At 40.2% G+C, this 21057-nt stretch overlaps 1 protein-coding gene across 1 annotated transcript in view; it reads left to right on the top strand.

Annotated features, from left to right (window-relative positions):
• The window catches only part of COL28A1 (collagen type XXVIII alpha 1 chain), a 152170-nt gene extending 132253 nt beyond the window's left edge, over positions 1-19917 (top strand). Inside the window, exons 30-34 of the mRNA XM_058568763.1 lie at positions 1192-1228; positions 3412-3966; positions 5536-5693; positions 18065-18203; positions 19745-19917. Coding sequence (XP_058424746.1) covers positions 1192-1228; positions 3412-3966; positions 5536-5693; positions 18065-18203; positions 19745-19917 — 1062 coding nt within the window. The remainder of the gene's footprint in view (positions 1-1191; positions 1229-3411; positions 3967-5535; positions 5694-18064; positions 18204-19744) is intronic.
• Positions 19918-21057: the final 1140 nt, after the last annotated feature.

The raw sequence follows: 21057 nt of genomic DNA, 5'->3' as shown, positions 1-21057 counted from the left end.
CCCCTTTCTAGATACACAATATAAATATATACATTTTCCATTTCTAGACATATTCCAGTTTCAGATTTATTAAATACATCTCTAAATGTAGAAAAGCATGACAAAGCCTGAAAAAAAGATGACTGTTGACTCCTTCATTTTATATAATTTTATTAATATCATGTTGGGAGTTCTTTTTAAATAGCCACTTGGAGTCATTGGCTTTTACTCAATTTACAGTAGGAAAAAAAAATTAAATTAAAATGCCCTGATTATTTTTCTTACATACTTCTGTTCAGCGATGTTACCAGCTGGCACCTTCACCCCAATTCTGTCATTATAGAATTTTTCTTTAAAACTTTACTCTTGCAACTGTTAAATTTTGTCTTCTTCGATCAGGTCCACTGCTCCTTCCTGTTGAGATTTTCTGGGCTTCTGTTTCCTTCATCTATTAAGTTAATCACCCCTGTCAGCTTCCTGTCTTTGGCAAATGTATAATCTTGCCTTCTCCAGTCTCATCCCAGTCACTTGTAAACATGCTTCTCAGGGCAGGGCATTAGCAGATTAACTTCCAGTACCAGCTCCTCTCAGGTTCTTCTGATGGAGCTGATGGGCAGCAGGACCAGGAAGGAGCATTCAGGAAGCCAGGGACATTTCACGGAAGAGCCAAAGTGAGAGTATTAGGAAACTGGGGAGGGGTCTTGCAAAACTGAGGAGTGGTACTGAAAAAGAGGGGGGAACACGGCAGAGAAAGAACTCTCTTTTGGCCCTGGTGCTTGTCTTGATTGCTCAGCACATGTGGGTTAAATCGTGTAACTGAATGCGTGCATTGCCCACACCAGTGTAGGTAGTACTTTGTGGGGCCAGACCCCGTGCTAACAGCTCTGCGAGCATTACCTCATTTAATCCGCACCACAGCTCTGAGACAGAGACACTGTTAGGTCACCTAATGCCCAAGTTCACACAGCTGATAAATGCCGGAGCCACAATTTGAACTCCAAAAGTCTGAGCTACGAAGTTTCACAACTCAAACACATTTCAGTTATGTTATATTACAGCTAACTTTTAACCTCTGTGCCACGTATTTTATTTTCTGCAGTGGAAGGATTAAATCAAATGGCCCAATGCTGATTGTAATAAGACATATATTCTATAACCAAAGGAAAAAATATCATAGTCATACAATTAATACATTTTTCTTTTTTCCTCCAGAAAGAAGAAATTATCAAACTTATTTTTGAAATGTGTGGTAAGATTTGACTATCAAGAAAAAATCACTTTAAAGTACCAACCCCACTATGTTCTGTGTGATCAAGATAATGCGTTCACCCAGAAGATGCATATTATATAGTTTATGGGCAAGTTTGAAGCGCATTTGAAAAGTCAATGGGAAACTGAAAGGAAGCAATGAGAGGGGCTGGGGTAATCCTGATTTAAGGAAAGAAAATCATGTTCCCAGGGTAAAAGCATGATGATACCAGCCTAGAGTCTGTGGGCAGCTGGGCCTTTTGCAAGCACAGAGCTCATTTGTGTTCAGTGACATTTACCTGAGCTTGGGAAGAAAAAAACAACAAAGGGAATAGGACCACAGGGGCCTAACTGGTATTTGAGTCCAGGCTTGCTAGTGCTTATAATGTCTGTGTTTTTCCTGAAGCAAGAAGTCTTTCTGAATTGAGTTTTGAGCACATTTCTAGAGTGCATTACACTTCAAAGGCAGGAGGACAGGGTTAGGAGATCATCTCGCTTCACGACTATATCTAAATGTTTCCGTGGCTAAATACTTTAGACTTAAAATACACTTACCAGAAAGAGGAAGTGAAGAAAAGAGATTAGCCAAAAGGCAAGAGATTAATGGAATAATGAAGATAAGAGAAACTGGTGAGTTTAAAATGGACAGAGGCAGGAATATCATTGTCTTTCCAAACAGAGAACCCCAGAACTGGCTTGTCCTCCAAAAAACTTCTAGACTTTAGGAACCAACCTGGAACTCTGTATGGTGACAGGCCAATTTAGATGTAGCTTTTGAGTTCTAGAAGCCCTGTAAAAATAGGACCAAGTTTCCTCATGATTTTTTGTGGTAGAGTAGTTGGGCAACATGGTATGAATAACCCAATGGAACCCTGATCACTCTTATTGCCTGGTGACTCTGGCAACTGCTTTGAATGGTAAACCCTGTATAGAAGTTGTTCATTGACCAGCATTCTCTGAGATCATTACCCTCAAAAGGTCTCATAGTATGGATGCCTACTTGATAAAATGGGAGCCACCTTAGTCATCACTGTGGGTGACTGGGGACATAAACTAGAGTAGCTAGGGGCAGCTATTCTCGTGTACATTTAAAGGCCCTAATCCCTCCCCCACAATTAAGAAATTTCATCCTATTACTTTACCCATTGGCCATGCCAATCAACACATACCCGTTTTCATATAGGGATACGGTTGAAGACTGAAATATTAGCTTTCAGATTCAGATTAAATACAAATGGTAATGACAAATTTAGGATAGTGGTTATCTCTTAGGGAGAGGGTGGGGAATGTAATCAGTAAGGCATACACAGGAGACACGAACTCTTAAAAATACAATCACCTGTCACTTAATGACGGGGATACGTTCTGAGAGATGCGTTATTAGGCAATTTCTTCAGTTTGCAAACATCATAGTGTTCTTACACAAACCTAGATGATATAGCCTACTACACACCTAGGCTATGTGGTACTAATCTTATGGGACCACTGCCGTATATGCGGTCCATCATTGACAGAAACATCATTATGTAGCACATGACTGTATTTTAGTTTTTAATCTGAGAAATTGGCAAATAGGTGTTTATTATTTTGTCATCTACGGTGTTTTGTTTTTTTGTGTGTGTGGGTTTTTTTTGTAAGAAATTATTTTTAAAAAAGAGTCAGGTATAGGGACTGGCCTGGTGGCGTAGTTGTTAAGTTTGTGCGCTCCACTTTGGTGGCCTGGGGTTTGCAGGTTTGGATCTCTGGTGCGGACCTATGCACTGCTTATCAAGCCATGCTGGGGCAGGCATCCCACACATAAAGTAGAGGAAGATGGGCACGGATGTTAGCCCAGGGCCAATCTTTCTCAGCAAAAAGAAGAGGATTGGCAACGGATGTTAGCCCAGGGCCAATCTTTCTCAGCAAAAAAGAAGAGGATTGGCAATGGATGTGAGCTCAGGGCTAATCTTCCTCACCAAAAAAAAAAAAAAAAAAGAAAGAAAGAAAAGAGCGAGAGTCAGGTATAGAAACCAGAGGGGAGACAGTTGTCAACTGTGTTCACAGTAACAGAAAAGGAAGGTAACTATCCAGGTCTCGAGTTCATCTTTACTTGTATCTCCCCTCCCCCTCCCCCAATTTGATATCAATCAGTGATGTTTTGATTTTCATTTCTGCAATGTTTCTATCTCAACATTCATCTTTTAGGTTGTGGGCCCAAATGCAAAGAGACTCCGCTAGAGCTGCTTTTTGTGATTGACAGCTCAGAAAGTGTAGGGCCAGACAACTTCCAGATCATCAAGAATTTTGTGAAGACTCTGACCGACCAGGTTAATCTGGACCTTGACACAGCCCGCATAGGCATCATCAACTATAGCCATAAGGTGGAGATGGTGGCTCATTTGACACAGTTCTCCAGCAAGGACGACTTCAAGCTGGCAGTGGACAACATGCAGTATCTGGGGGAAGGTACCTACACAGCCACAGCTCTCCACGCAGCCAACTACATGTTCGAAGCCGCAAGGCCAGGAGTAAAGAAGGTGGCCTTGGTCATCACTGATGGGCAGACAGATACCCGAGATGAAAAGAATCTGACAGAGGTGGTGAAGAATGCCAGTGACATCAATGTGGAAATATTTGTGATTGGGGTGGTGAAGAGAAATGACCCCAACTTCGACATGTTCCACAAAGAAATGAAGCTAATTGCTACCGACCCAGATAGTGAGCATGTTTATCAATTTGATGACTTCATTACCCTGCAAGGTAAGACTCAGCACCAGGGGAAAGGAATTTATGTTGTCCTTCCAAGTACCACAACACTGGATTATCCTGACCAAAAATGAAAATCAGGAAGCTAATGAGGCTTATGCTAACATTAAATTGTAACACATAAGCTCTAGAAGGTAAAAATGTCTAGTATCATCCAGTTCAGAGAGTACAATCTCTTGTCTTTATTCATTCATTATAAGTGCTGAATTGGCCTTGGAGTTGTTTAACTGGGGTGTCTATAGTTGAAGGACGGGAACGGAAAGAAAGAATAGGACTTGGGGGTATTGCTAAGATTAGTTAATGTTCAAAAAGTTACCTAACTTGAATAAGAGATGGAGCTAGCCAACAGCAAGGCAGAAAATCACCACAGAATCAAAATGGATTAAGACGTGCTTGATGAATGAAAAAAAATTATGGTGATATAGAGATGAGAAACACAAGTAGTGGGATTATTCTATTCTATTCTCTTCTCTGTTATATATTCTCTGTTCTTATGAAAATAGATAATGTTTTGTTCTCCGTTTTTATGAAAACAGATAATGTAGAGTAAATAGGTTGGTGTCAGGAGTTTGTCTTAACTACATTTTGAGTATTCTTCATACAGTCAATGCCAATCTGATGGGCTTTCTTCCTATGCCACTTGACCCTTTCACGTGAACTGATACTTCCTGATAGACATTCTAAGGCCCCAACTCATCTACGATTGATGTGTGGTCAGTATTGCTCTACAATGAAACATGTCCCAATTCTTTGGAAACTGATAACTCATTCTGAAAGGGCCCACACTCAGCAAGCTTGTGAAATAAGTAAAATTTATGCTTAATATGGTTGCAGGCTTCATCCCTCCTCTCGCACCCATGTGGGAGTGGGGCCTGACGTGGCCTGGCACAGACCCTCTGTGCTGCTCCAGGCCTACTCTGGGTACCAGCAGGGCTGGCCCCAAGGGTAGCATATCATGCTCAGAACCTTCCCACTTTCTATTTCCCCTTGTCTCCAGATCTTTCTGACCTGGGGTCCCATTTCCTTAACACCCTGCTTGGTGACCAGTGGGTTTATCTGATATGTTCAACTTCACTGGGCTGTTAATGTGTTAGAATGGCCAGAAGTATCACACATTTCAGAGACAGGTTATATTTTAGTAATTTAAGAGCTTTATCATCTTAACCAAAGGAGTTAGTAATTTGTTGCAGCCAGTGATGGATATATTTTTAGATTGGCTGGCCTTTTGCTATCCCTAAAACCAGAGGTAATTGCCTATTAAACTTATTATGGGGGAGACTCACTCCTTCTACAGAGTAGTTCATAATTACCTGTCGCTTTGGATAACAGCATTTAAGTCATTCTTTTGCCTATTTGGGACATCGTATATTATTAAATTAAGTTAAGCTATAGCCTCTTACAGATGAGGTAAAAATACCCTAAAGCTTAGTTCACCTAGCAGTTGACTTCAAGTGATGGGAAAGTGTCTTTATTTTAAGAGGAGTGCAGAAGATCTCTTTAAACAGGTTTTGAGTAAAGTTTCATTGCTCATAGTATCTCTCTTTTCTACTTCTCTTTTAAAAGACACCCTGAAGCAAAAATTGTTTAAAAAAAAATGTGAAGATTTTGATTCTTACCTCATTCAAGCTTTGGGTTCGCCATCACTTCAACCTGGGTTTGGGATATCAGGGGAAGAACTCAGAGAATCCACTCCGGAGCCTCAGAAAGAAATTTCTGAGTCTGTAAGTAACTGTCTTGCTTAATTTGCAAGCTTAAAATTGTGTATTCTATCTGTTTTATGTCAAAGACAGTCTTGCCCTACACTGTCAAGAATCAGCTGAGGTATGTGTATTTTCAGGTCTTTGGATCTAAATATTAGCACTTTGTCTCCAGATTTCTAGTTCTGAAATAGCTCTGGGGCTTGTAAGCATAAGACTTTAAAATATTTCTATATTTTATAAGCGATTATTTATTAAATGTTACAGGTAATATTTTTATATTATACCCCTGCCAACACCAAAGTAATCCAGTCCGCTAGAACAGATTAACACTACACCATCTGAATCACCCATGGGCCATGCTTTATAGATCCTTTCACACCAGGTCTCAACTCTCCTTCATTCCTTTGTGTATGCACTCCCCACTTTGCACCCTCTCAAGTTTCTTCAAAGTATGCACACACTCAACCTGCCACTCTCCCACACTCCAAGACATGCTCTTGCTTTTTTAACCTCCACCTTCTGTACCCAGAGTGGGGACTGGGAAGGAGGCTATGCATGCATATGGCACAAGGTGGATGCTTTGCTTCAAAACTCCCCAATCATATGTGCATGAAAGAACTACCTCCTGAATGTATCGAGACAAATGTGACTGTCCTCACAGCAAGCTTCTGGGCACTGACCTCAGCCAATCAGGTCACAAGAAACCATAAAGTTCTTTTAGGTGAAAATTGGATAGTCTCTCATAGTTACTGGTAAGTGAGTGCTGTCGTCCCCCTGCCAAGTTACAACTAAAGCAGGTCTAGGCCAATCTGTACCACACATACAGACGTCCTCTAGCAAGCAGGCACACAGCAGTCATGCCCCTATTCTGTAAGCTCAATGAAGTCCCTGTGCTGTCCTTTCATGAAGGCTTCCTGGACATGAAAGATTCATCCTGAGCAAGTGCAACAATATTTTAACATCGAGATTCAGCTGGTTGGACCTTAGTTGGACTAAGGCCCTGAGAAGCCTCCAGATCAGTAGTTGGACACAGGACCATAGAGGAATTAGGCCTAGGACGCTGCTCCTAAGGGGACAGACTATAGGACTTACTAGGTTTTTATACTTTGTTCAAAAAAGTCTAGAAAAGTCTCCAATATATTTCTGTTTGATTAAATACTAACTGATTCCGAGATGGGCAATTCCAATTAGGGCAACAGACTGCCCCTGGATTGTGGATTGAAATTAACACACACATTTATACCACAAGGTCTGTATCAGGGGTCAGCAAACTCTTTCTGTAAAGGGCCAGATAGTAAATATTTTTGGTTTTGCAGGCCATTTGATCTCTGTTGCAATTACTCAAGTCTGCCTTTGAAGTGCAAAAGCAGCCATAGCCAATATTTAAATTAATGAACTTGGCTATGTTCTGATAAAACTTATTTACAAAAACAGATGAAGACTAGGATTTGGCCCACAGTGGTTTGCTAAGCCTGGTCTTTACTGGACATTTTAAAGTAAATTACAGATAATAATGTATACAGTCTGTCTCCTCTTGAGCACAGAATGCTCTTGGGACCTTGCCTGCTTGTGTAACTTATCACTTTGTCCCTCCCTTAGTCAACCCATGTTCCTTTCTAAAGACTTCCTAAACAAGAGCAAACTCAGGTTTCATCCAGCAAGTGGCACTTAAATTGAGCTCTCCTCACAATCAATGAATTCCAGCAGTATGTATTGATCACTTACTACTGTGCTAGGTTTTGGCCGTTAAGACAGAGTTCCTGCCCAAGAGAAATCCACGGTCTATCAGAGAGATAGAAAAGTACAGGAAGTATTAAGGACTTTAGCAAAGCTGTGGATGAAGCACAAGAGATGATGCAATTAATTTCAAGGCAGAGTAATGAAAGGCTTTATAGAGGAGGTGGTGTTGAGCTGAGTTTTAAGAATAAGTAAGAGTTTTTCAAGGCAAGAGTAGGGAGGAACGGTATTTCCAGCAGAGGAAACATGTGGGCAAAGGGGGATTCCAAAGGGCATGGCATTTCAAGAAATTAGGACAAGTTCAGTCTAACTGGAGCTTAAGGTGTGTGTGGCAGAATGGTGGTAGTTATAGCCGGACAGATAATTTGAGGACTAATTATAAATGGCTTCATGTGTCAACCTAAGGAGCTTGAACTTCATCCATAGACCAGGCAGCCAGGAAAAAGCAGAGGCATTTTTAAAGCAAAGGTCATCTGGTCATATTTGGTTCATAGGAGGAATAACCCTGGTTTCAGTGTGAAAGGTAAATAGGAGGAAGGGGACAGGAAAGGGGTTATACAGCACACCCCCTAAGGCAAGGGTGGTTGGAATAAGAGGAGGCATGGACTGGAAAGCCATTTCTGGGGTAGAATGAATAGGATTTAGTGATTGGATGGACTGGAGGTTAGGGAGAGGGAGGGATTTGGGGATGACAGTTGGATTTCTAGCTTGGAGATGGGGTGAACTGAAACACCATCTACTGAGATGGACAATATAGGTGGCAGGGCAGGGTTTTTTTTGGAAGACAATAATGAGCTTAGTTTGCACCAGGTAAAGTGAAAAGTACCTGAGGGACATCCAAGGCAGTTATGACACAGAATGAGGAACAGCCAGACCCTATCCTCTGGTGTCATGACTCAGGCAGTCTGATGACCCTGAGAGACAAGTGGTGTTAATAGATTATGACAAATGAGGCATTCTGGTAGCTGGGGAGGGGAGGGTATAGGAGGAGTACATCCAAAATAGTTTGGATTTATAACACAAAGAGTCACATAGAGGGAAACTGAGCATCAGCTAGGTCTCTCTAGGGTGCCTCTGACGGAGATACCGGGAGCTTGCAATGAACTTGAGCTTCTTGGATAGCCGCTCTTGTCTCAAGACCTTTTTACCCTGGCTCTCTTTGTAGAAGCACCAAGGCAAAACTGAATTTTTTTCTGTGTATGAAGGAGATTGGCCATGAGCTAACTTCCATTGCCAATCTTCCTCTTATTGCTGAGGAATATTGGCCCTGAGCTAACATCTGTGCGCATCTTCCTCCATTTTATATATGGGATGCCGCCACAGCATGGCTTGATGAGCAGAGCACAGGTCTGCTCTGGGGATCCGAACCCGGGAACCCCAGGCTGCTGAAGCGGAGCACATGAACTTAACCACTACGCCTCCCAGCTGGCCCCAAGACTGAATTTTTAAACAATGAATGTTCCTAATAGATATTTAGTCTGAACAAACATACATGCATTTATATTCACATTTATATCTCTGTCATATGTACATATAATGCATACACACACATAATACAAAAACATACTTATATATCTGTGCACGCATACCCACCTTTATCTAAAAGTATAATTACAGAATCCAGACATCTAAAGAAAAGCGAATCTGTCAAAACCTTTCAAGTCTCAGATTGTCCCCAAGCCTACTCCAGCAATACTGCAAAACAAATAAATGATGATGTCAGAAGTCCTGTTTCCCTTTTTGTGTCTCTATTTCCTTTCTCTGTTGCCTCTTATGTCACTCCTTAAGACACCTAGCTCTACTCTTCCTTCTTCCTCTTCTATCAAAATTCATTCTTAGAAAAAAATCTGATAGCGGTTATTTACACTTTTATATGAAATCTAAGTCAATGGGTTTCTACCTCGAAGAAGGACTTACATTTAAGTATTTTATCTAATTGTGGAATGAATTTGATGTGCACTAAACATCTGGGAACAGGTGTGTTGGGAAACATGGAAAGCAGAAGGATTTCCCAGGTTCCACTAAATCCCTAACACTTAGGCAACACCCTGCCCTGCTGCTCTTTCAGGCCAGTCTTGGGGAGCTAACCATGTACATCCTTTCTACTCTGTCCTTCTCCTAAAATCTGAGGATAATTTATACTTTCTTCTGGAATTGATCACATTTTATGTTGTTAATAATTATTTATGTATATACTTTAACTCTCCCAGTGAATTTAAATTCCTTGAGGACATGATCTGTATCTAATTAAACATTGTGTTCCACTCATGACCTAAAATTGTGCTTTGTCTTGCACACAGTAGATGCTCAATAAGTACTTATTGACCAAATGAATGCTGTACCAGCTGTTGGACTAAAAAAAGAAATCTGAAGATTTTCTCAATGAAAGACATCAGTTGTACTGTTGTAAAAAAGATTTTATATGTAAAAAAGGCTTATCTTTTATGGGACCAACAATATTGGCACTTCATACTCCTTTATTATCTCTGGGTTTGGCCAGTTGGGTTAAGACTTCCAGGACATAAATGGGAGTGGGGCAATAAAATCAAGTAAACGTCATTCAATCTGACCAACTGGTTTATCCAGTCATGAGTCATTAAGCAAATAAGCATGGTAATTTCCTGCATGAAGTCACTTTCTGTCCTTATTTTTTGTTTGTTTTGCTTATGAAGATTCGCCCTGAGCTAACATTTGTTGCCAATCTTCTTTTTTTTTTTTGTATGTGAGCCACTGCCACACCATGGCCATGAACAGATGAGTGGTGTAGGTCCACGCCACTAGGCCGCTGGGGCTAGCCCACTTTTTGTCATTCTAAATGCATTAATAGATAAAGTCATGTCAACACACAGAGTGTTTATTCGCTGGAGCTGGTTTCTTGTAGCAATATTCTAGATTTTTTTTTCCCCTTGAAAGAGTAGAAAGGAAAGAAGCCCTATCTACCCTTTCCATTAAGCTTCTTTTTTGTGTTGTGAAAAATTGTTCCCTGATTGCAAATAACTTAGATAGCTGGTAGTAGAGATTTCTTCCTCTCTGTAGAAAGGAGGCTGTGGGATTTCTGTGCAGAATGATTCCACAGCAGCCCAGTGATGGAGATAGCCAAGCTAGTTTGGTTGGGGTCTCATTGGGTTGCTCCTCCAGCAGGGGGAGTGGTGGAGGAAAAGGGGGAGCTGTGAGTCTCCTCCCTCCCTCTGAGACCACCCTGATGTATACTTCAATGTTAGCCTTAAGTCTAGATGCAGGCTCCTCATTTCCATGGAGGAAATGTATATTCCATACCCATGTAAATTACAGAAAACTAACACAGTGGGCGGTCCTACCCTCTCTTTGTCCCATTTCTCTTTTAATGAGATCCTATCTCTGGTCCCCATCCCACTTCCCTCATTTCTCCCCTCCCGTCATTATCACATAAGCTGCTCAAAGATCTCTATGTCTATTTTACTCTTGCTGTCTCTCCCATCTCTTACTCTTCTTTACTCACAACTCTTACTCATTCTTCCTCCATATCAAGATCCTTCTAAAGAAGTCCACTTCTGAAACTGGGGCTCCTCTGGCAATTTTTTCAAGAACTGGAGCCCTGGGCAGGCTCTGACTTAATATTGGAATTGGATGTGTCCCTTCATTCCAAAACCTGACCTCAGGCTCTATCCTCTATTCTGATGGGACACCTTTTAGTCCTCTATCTGTGCTCTGAGACCCATTCCCTTCTGCCTCTTCTAAGACCAGGAACCTGCTTCACTGTTGTGCCCTTTCCCGTCAATATTTCTGATTCCTTCCCTAAAGTCAGTAAATAGGCTTCAGACTCTCCCACCTAAAAAATAGCCCTAACCCTCTCTTAGTTCACATGTCTCTCCTGCTTCTATCCTATTTCTTTCATTTTATAATAAAATTATTCCACAGGCAGGTCTTTATCTCTGTCTCTGTCTCTGTCTCACACACACACACACACACACACACACACCCTCGGCCTCTCTCACACACACACACACACCCTCGCCCTCTCTCACACACACACACCCTAGCCCTCACACACACACTCACACACACTCACATCCTTGCTCTCCTTCCTTCTCTCTCCCTCTGGTTCTTACTCTCAACTTCCTCACTTCTCCTTCACTTAAGAAACCCTCTGAAGTCAGGCTACTGCCTCCAATATGCCACTGAAGCTCTGCTGGAAAAGTCAGCAACGACCTCCTAATTGCCAAATCCTTATTGCCATATTCTTACTTAATTTCTCTTTTGCATATGTCAACACAGCCACTCCTTTCTTCGATTTTGACAGTCTTCTCTCATTCTCTTCCCACCCTTCTGCACATTCTTTCTCAGTCACTTTTGGGGGTTCTCTTTCTCTGTCTAAGCTCTAAATATTAAACTCTTAATTTTTCTGAGATCTGTCCTTAGCCTGCTTCTCTTCCTGTTCCGCATTCTCTTTCTGGGTTCCAAAGCCAAATATGCTAACTACTCTCAAATCTGCCTCTCCAATCCAGACCTTTCTCCTGGGCCCCAGGTTCATAGTTTTGATTGTCTCTGTACCTCTTATTGTGGGTGTCCCACAGGGGTTCGGCGTGGAATATGTTCACAAGGCTGCTTCTCCACATTTCCTTCCGAGGGGTATAGTCCCACCAACCAGCCAGACACCCGACAAGAGACCAGGGATAGTCTGTAGCTCCCTCCTTACATTATCTTCCAGATTTGCTGTTACTGTCTTTTTTGGTCTATTCTTAACATCCCTCTATCCATACCACCAACCCCTTTCCCCTCATCCGTACCTCTACTTTCTTAGATCAGAGCCTCATCATTTCTTGTCTATATTAATGGTATTGTCTCAGAACTCTTGTCCCATCTCTCTTTTCTCTATCTTCTCCAGTTTATCCATTACCTGTTGATAGTGTCATTTAACTTATTATTTTACTTTTTAAAAAATAACATCATAGGGCCGGCCTCGTGGCTTAGCGGTTAAGTGTGTGAGCTCCGCTACTGACGGCCCCGGTTCAGATCCCGGGCGCGCACCAACGCACAGCTTCCCCGGCCATGCTGAGGCCGCGGCCCACATACGGCAACTAGAAGGATGTGCAACTATGACATACAACTATCTACTGGGGCTTTGGGGAAAAAAAGGAGGAGGATTGGCAATAGATGTTAGCTCAGAGCTGGTCTTCCTCAGCAAAAAGAGGAGGATTAGCATGGATGTTAGCTCAGGGCTGATCTTCCTCACAAAAAATAAAAATAAAAAAAGAAATATAAAAAATAACATCATTGAATTATTTCTCTTATATATAATTCCATTTTGGCTGAATTTTTTAACAACCTGTCTATAATACTATGGCATATATTTTAACTTGGTATTAAGCCTCCATGACAGTAGATTAAGAGCAATAACATAAATATTTGAGTGCATCTATATTTTCTCCTAATGTCCTATTCAAGAAAAATTTCGTAAGTTGTTCAATCATATTATATTGACTATTAAATGAAGTAGCCTATTCAAAGGCCATAATCAATGCTTTCAAAAAACCTGGGAGTTTTCAAACTTTCAAAAGACACAGGACTGAGCCTAGTGTTAGTTTACTAGTGTCTCCACTGACAGGAAAATTAAGTTGACTTCCTGAAATCATACCTAATTATTGGTAAGTGGCCTTGAATAAGCCACATATGCAGATATGGTTATATTGGTCAATACTATAATTTGTTTATAATATAAAATTAATACTCTCTCATTGTGGTGGTCAAAAAAACTCAAATTCTTCTTAATAAAATCCTACATAACTAATTATTAGTATTGTTATGTGAAGCTGCTGTGTAAGCATCGTATGTTGCTAGTAATAGACGTATTACTCTTAGAATATGAGATGCTCCTATCCTATGGAGGAGGCAAAAAAACATTGTAAACTGATCTAGAAGAAATATCCTAGACCTGGAAGTCAGGAAACTTAGCTTATAGTCTCGATGTTGAAGCTAAATACTTTTTTTCCTTGGCTCCAGAGTTTATATTTTTCCTATTATACTTGAGAGATTGGGATGCATCTATTTTGTGTGTGGTGGCCTTTTTTTAAAGGCTTTTTAAATTTATAGTGTATCTCACAATGAATGACATCTTAGAAATGAAATCTGACAGCTGCCTGATGTTGAATGAATCACCTATTTCTTGAGATCTCCGTTTCCTCATTTGTAAAATAAGGGATTATTACCAGAATATTTTTCCTGCTCTAAAAATATGTGATTAGAACAGAAATGTTTACTGGGCAATGCCAGAATGGAGGGCGTTATACTAATGAAGGGGAAGGTGTAAACAGAATAGAATCCTGCGGTCCGCCTCTAGGAAAGCTGCAGGCAATCAGGGGAGGCGCGGCCCAGACTCCAGGTGCTGCTGACCGGCCTCAGCAACCTTAAATGCAAATAAAGAGCATTCAGCGTAAGCACTTAAGTGCTGAGAGACCTGGCAAAGAAATGTTATCACCTGGAAAAGGTCCAGCAAGGTCAGAAGCCTGAGAAGCCAGGCACCTTGAAGGCACTGGCTAGGAGCCAACTGTCGGGAGCAGCATCCCCACAGCCAGCTGGGGGATATTTGGATCTGAACTGCTGGGAAGAGCTAAGTCTGAACGCATGGGCTAATGCAGATGATTATTAGCATTCATCCAGAGAAGACATGAGCTCAGATTTGAAGAGCTGCTCTGTAATATATGCAAGATTCTGGGTAATGAATTATGAGGAAAATGTTTGGAAATCAGAAACCAAACGACCTTTTGGAATCATGAGGCACCTGGTTAGAAATCCTCCTTTAGCTCATGCATTCCCGTTCCTAGAATGCTGCTCAAAATCTGTCTTTCTCCCCTTCATGATCTGCTCTAAGGCTGAAAGGGGATAATGACAACATATCTGCTTGTCCAGCTGCATGGAGCAGCCCTGCACTCCAGGTGTCAGCCTTTCAGGTGCCCCAAGTCCCCTCTTCTGTGTCTTTTCACAGTAGGGAGCCCCTGCTTGGAGCTGGGACCATTCATCTCCTCTGAGGCTGGCCAGTATGGCAAGAGTAGAAATGTGCAGAGCTGGTCGGCAGTCATTTGTTTTTAGGTTTAAGATTTATAAAAAGAGCCAAGAATACATATAACAAACACCTGAGTGCCCACCCGTGTTTCCATTTGTTCACTCACTCATGCTTCAGATAAAGTTCAAGTCCTGGCTTATTTCCCTCCAGAGTCTCTTTCTCCTCCTCCTCTCTCTGGAAGCGACTACTGTTATGAATTTGGTGTACATCCTACCAGTAAAGTTTGGGCTGCTTAAATCCCACTTTTAGAGTTGGAAGGTATGTTAGGGTCTAATCTTTTTTTATTTTAAAACGACATTAAAACCTAGAGAAACTGAATAATTAACCCAAAGTCCATCTTCTCCCTCTCTCTCTCTGCCTTTCTTCTGTTTTGCATAGCCCTATTAAGTTCAACCTAAAGATGAATGTAGCAGAAAGGCTCTAACCCATTCTGAATTTATCTAGTGGCTAGTATTTGCTATTCTATGCTATAAAGATTTTTAAAAAGAAGAACAGGAAGGAAGAAAAAAAAAAAAGAAAAGAAAGAGAAAAAAAGAAAGGAAGAAACAGGAAGAAAAGGAAAAAGAAAAAGAAAGAAAATGTGGCATGGTTTAACTTCTCTTATCAAGGAAATAATATTTATGCATGGGAAACAGGAAATGGTACAAGATAGTATAGGACTAAAGGTTAACTTCTGTATGGTCAGGGTCAAGTATGGAAGTGTTGGAAGGTACTATGCACTATCTGGGAGGGGAGGGGAGCGGAGCGTTAGCATTGACAGGGTTATTGGGGAGGTTTTGCCTGTGGGAACCAGCTTTTCCTGGACCCTGGTGGGAGGGTAGACTTTGAGAGCCTGAGGCAGAATGAAGAGGAGGAAGGGATGAAAGATCATAGCCAGACGCGCTGGGGTTAGTGAAAGGTGAGGTTAAAAACGTGTGGAGGAGACAGATGGTGGCAGGGCTATGCAGATCAGCTGAAGCATTTTTCACCTATCAAACTGGTAATTAGCTCTTTTTTCAATCATAATATCTAGAAAGTGGTGATAGTTTAAGAGAAGACACTCGCCAGTGAAAGTCCAAATTGTAAAATTTTTTGAGGACTGTCTCAGAAGCCTGAATCATGTGTGTTCTTTGACCCAGCAATGAGTCACGTGGTTTCTAACAGGACAAGAAAAGGAAATAAATTAAATATTCAAAAAAGGCCATTGCAGCTACATATATATTCTATATTTAAACTGGTGTTATAGAGTCATAGTAAAATGTATGGAACAACCATAATATATTAAATTAAAAAAAAGAAACAACATAGAAAACTAAACATACGGTACATTTTTTGTTTAAAAAAAAAAGGGTATGCACATAGAAAAAAGACCGGAAAAAAATACACCTGAATATCAACAATGATTCTCTCTGGGAGGTGGGATCACTTGTGATTTCCATTTTTCTCTGGTTGCTTGTCTAGATTTTCTAAATTCTTTTCAACAAACATGTTTGCTTTTGTAGTAAGGAAGAAAATGATAAAAATGGCAAACCATAACAATGATGCATTTGTTTAAATACTAATCTGAAATCTCACGGAACCAAAAGATAAAATTATTTTCATTTATGAAAAAAATTAATTTCACTTGTTCTGGAACCTGAGGTATAATGCTCCAGCACTCAAAATTCCCTAATGATCATGCGATTGAGAAAGAAAACACATATTCCTAAACTTACAAGAAGTAAAGAATAACTCATGAGGCCTTAAGACTTGAACAAGGTAACGATTTAAGGGCTGAGTTAATTCTTTTAAGAAAGCCGTGCTGCCCAGCATGCTTCTTCAAAGGAACATTCTCACCTGACAGACAGCATATCTGGAGTGTAGCCTAATGTTCCTTGGCTTTTATATTTGATAAACTGCTCCTCAGTCAAGCTTTTCTTTTAATTTATTTTTTGCTTACGGTGAAATATATGCAAGCAAAAACATGACAGTATTTCTTTCCTGAAACAGACATTTCTCAGATTTTGCCCCTAGCTTACCAATAATTTTTGGGAAGTTCCTTAATCATTTGGAGCTTTAGATTACCCCATAGAAAATGAGATACTGAGAAAGTTTTCTTCTAGCCTTAAAATTCTCTAGTTCTATGATTATAACAAAAGTTCATATTCAAAGCATCATATGTACATAGAAGATCATTCTGAAAGAAAGAGGAATCTCAAGTGACCCCCCGTTTTTCACCTGTATTTGTACCAGAAATTGTATTTTGAGACTAGTGAAAAGTCACTACTGTACTTGAATTGAGTGCCTTTTATACAGGGCTGATGACCAGAGCAGTTCAACGGAAATGCTGATTTACCTGATACTTTAATCACTGTAAAAATAACACACATGGGTAACAGTATTGATTAGCCCTTCCCTCCATTGTGAGTGTGCCTGTGTTTTTGTGTCTGTGTGTGTGTGTGCCTGTGTGTGTACAGAATCAAAAGCAGAACAGCTCAGATGACAGGGAACAGGTAATGACAGCTGGCTCTGGTCACAGGATGACAGAAATCTCGAGTAAGAAAGCATCAAAAATGACTTTACCTACTTCACAGATTTGCCTGTTTAGATAAATAAACAGCAAATGAACAAACAAGAGAACACAGTATGCAAATGACCACCCTGGGTCAGGACTGAGATGAATGATTGACTCAACTTCTTGTAGGCTGGGGTCCAAAGAAAGAAGAATTTAATTAGTCTTGTAAAAGATTGGCCTAGCTCCTGGCAATTACAGACAAGAATAACTAACATGATTTTATTTATTTATTTATTTATTTATTTTTATTTTTATTTATTTATTTTTATTTTTTTTATTATTTTTAACATGATTTTTTTTTAAACAAAACACTTTTTCTTCCTTGTTTCATTACATATCATAAATTTAGATGAAACTTGGAAACTTTAGTCCAGAAAACTTGATTTTGAAATTATCCTCCTTTGTTCCTTAGATAGCAAACATTTCTGAGAACTTCTTAGAAGCTAAGCATCCTGAAGCATTTGGCATTATCTGGGGTCTGGATGACCGGAAGGGCAGGCAAAGGTGTTTGCAGCTGTGATTCGGGTAAACAGTCAAATGAGATGAAAAATGATTGCTTTTATTTTGACTGTATTATTGTCCTCTCCCACCCCAATTCCCAATCTCAAAATTGGTTGAGTTTCTGGGAGATATTTGTGGTAAGTTCTCTAGTGTTAGGAAATGCAGAGAAAAAGGCCATGAAAAAAAAAAAAGGTTAAGGAAATTAGCGGTTATTTTCCCTCCTCATGCCAGTGACTGAGAATGAAGATAAATTTTTCCTGACCTTGTGTCTTTCACTCCCTGTGTGTGGATGTCTCTGGAAGGCCCAGCAGAAAGTATCCATGCCTGGAGGAGGGAATTCTGTGTGTGTATGTGTGTACACTTACACCCACACGAAGTGATGGGGAAATCCACAACTTAGGTATTCCGGGATGCATGACATAGAGGAGCAGCGTCATTCCCTGAACTTTTATCGAAATAATTAATATTGGAAAGTTGGGGAGAAGCAGCAATGCTGAACTTTTCCTTAAATGTTCCCAAAAGCTAACTAGCTATTTTGACTTGATATCACCAGAAACGAAAATGTGATGTTTTTGTGTGTAGTTCAGTGTCCCCAGAACCCAGGACAAAGAGAGTGAGCCTCCAGAGCCTACCTGGACTCACAGCCTGGCCACCACTCCTTCATCTGAGGCTGCCACCACACAGGGGCCATTACTCAGCCCCTCTGAAGATGGGGCAGAAGGTCTAGAACCCAGAACTCCAAGTCCCAATTTGATCTTACCACTGGAAAAGCTGGTCTACAAAGGTAGGAGACATCTGCGAATCTGCTGCTGCTTCTATAGTGTGAGAAAGGCACAGAAAGGATGGTCTCTAAAATCTCATCCAGACAGAACACGTTTGGACTCTAAATGGGGAGGACGAAAGATGCTTTTCACTTTTTTATATATAGAATTAGAAAACTGGCTGGCTGTGGAACAAATCTGGTTAATAAAAAATTTGAAAGTTCTTATAGTGTTTATTATTATTATTAATTTGAATGCCTTTAGAGAGGATTGTGTGCTCATGTTTGCCATAGTCTGTACTACTCCCTATTGTCTTGCATGTGAACTTCACACATACAGACATTTGCATTTTTGATCCCTAGATTGTAGAAGAAAGAGAAAAGAGCTAGAATCTAGATTCCAATTCATCAATGTATTTTCTATGGAGTTAATATCTATAGAAATTCATCATTATATACATAGTTTCTGAAGAACACGTGAGAGAGACAATCTCCTTGCCTGAAAGAAGCTTAGATTGGCTTGAAAACAAGTTACACAATATATGTTATTTAGTTCCTATTTTTAAGAGTGGAGGTTGTGAAAATCTACTGCTCCTTTCCATTTAGTCTAAAGAATCTTCATTTAGTTTTAGAAAATAAATGAATAGAGACATATTCCAAATCTGGGGAAATGATTGCGGGAAGTGGAGAGAGGGCTGGTTTTGCTATTGAGAAATGAAGCTTATGACATATAAACCCTCTCACAGAACACAAGTCTCAGCAAGTACCTATTTGGTCTTTTTTGTGGCTTCTCTCGCCTCGGAATCACTTCCTTAGGTAGGAAATAACAATCAAGGCACTAAAGAGTACTGTCAAATAAAAAGGGATTAAACAAATGGCTTTATTGTTGTAACGCTCCTTTGTTTACAGTGGGTGTGTTTCTAAAATTTATTCGTAAACTGACGTTAGAAGGGCATGTTTTTATTATCCTGCAAGAGCTGCTCTTTTTCAAAGAAAATTGTGATATAAAGGAGGTCCTTCATTTAGGTTTTGTTGTAACTTAAAGGGATTTTCCTTTTTTACAAGGCACAATGACATGTGACCCTAGTGGTGATTTCTGTGAACAGACTGGAAGGGAATGTGTACAGAAAGCTGAAATCATCTTTATTCCAAATATTAATTTGATTTTGAATCAAATCCAAAATAAATGAAGAAATCCCATCTTTCTCCTGTCAACTAATCCCCACAAAAGTATTAGCCAATGAAGGCTCACAGTGTAATGCTTTCAGGGAAATATGCATTTTTAATGGGGTTTCATGAAGTTTTCAAAGAAATGACTATCTAATGGTAGAGTTTCAGGTGATGGGGGAAGTTTGGGAATTAGGGAACTCTTTAACTTTGAACCATATTTTCCTAGCTGGTGTGTTAGTGGGCATGGAGAATAAACTTCACAAAGCTTTTACTTTTCATCTTTTCAGTGAGAGAAAAATCTATAATAACACATTATCCTTTTCTCACCCTAGATCCTAGATGTTTGGAAGCCCTAAATCCTGGAAACTGTGATGAATATGTGGTTCGATGGTATTATGACCAACAGGTCAACTCTTGTGCCCGCTTTTGGTTCAGTGGCTGTAATGGCTCAGGAAATAGATTCAACAGTGAAAAGGAATGTCAAGAAATCTGCATTCAAGGATGAGCAAGTAAATCAATTTGTAATGAGTCAAATCTACGTCTCTATTAACAAGCCCAGAAAGAACCTCTATAACTTCCACATATTCACCCAATACAAATAAAGTACCATATTTGATTGTATACTGAGTACTTAGAATGTATAAATGTAATCGAATCCTTGCAACCACTCTGGGATGTAGGTATTATTAACCATTTTTACAGAGGAAGAAGCTGAGGCCCTGAGAAGTTTAGTAATTTGTCAGTGGTCACCCAACTGACAAATGGCAGAGCTGGGGATTTGACTCAAGGCTGTGCAACCTCAATCCACAGGCTCGACTCCACAACACACAATGTGGTTGTGATTCCTGTTAATTCCTCTTCTATGTATTATGTTGGATTAAATTCCTGCCCCAGCCCACCCCTCCATTCCTCCCTGGCCCCCCTCATCCCTCCTACCCATCTCAGTCCTCCAAATCCCTCACAGCCCTACCAGTAGCAAAAAGTAGGTGGTGGAGAAGGACTTGGGTTTGGGAATTAGGAGTGATGGGAGCATGCTTGTGTATAGGCGATGTATAGGAATGAGATAAGAAAGATACTCTGCTTGGGGGAAATCCAGCAAGATGGAATGTTCTGAGAGATGAGAGGCACCAGGATAGGAGTTGGGGTGGCAAGGGTGGTCAGATTTTTGCCTCATTTGCCCTGAAAGTGATAAAAAACCAATTGGAATTGAAATGACTTAAATTGATTAACAACTGTCACTCCCCACTCCTCCAAGAGGTTTGGTAACAAAGCCTTTATTGTGTGTTTAAACTTTATATTTAAAACAAAAATTGTAATTTAAATAAAGGAACTTTTCCCACTCTTCCTTTAAAATGTGTAAACGCAACTTTCAATTTTAGGAGGATGGAATGAGAAGGCACTTGACAGGCAAGAACTATTGAAGTCCACATCCACTCTTGAGCAGGGTATTTTAAAGATAGGTCTTAAACTGAAAAATGAGCCACCAAACTGAAATATGACCCCACAGAGTAGTAGAGAATTGGCTCTGTCATTTCATAATAATTTTGAAACATGCAATCTGGGAAGATCATTAGTTCTGAGCTGAGCTCAGACAGCCTTTGTATATATCATCTCATGACACATTTCTTCTCTCAGGCCTGTGACC

This window comes from Diceros bicornis, chromosome 3, assembly GCF_020826845.1.
Source record: "Diceros bicornis minor isolate mBicDic1 chromosome 3, mDicBic1.mat.cur, whole genome shotgun sequence".
Taxonomy (NCBI): Eukaryota; Metazoa; Chordata; class Mammalia; order Perissodactyla; family Rhinocerotidae; genus Diceros; species Diceros bicornis.
Note: the sequence above shows the minus strand (reverse complement) of the source record. Positions and strands in the feature narration are given on the sequence as shown.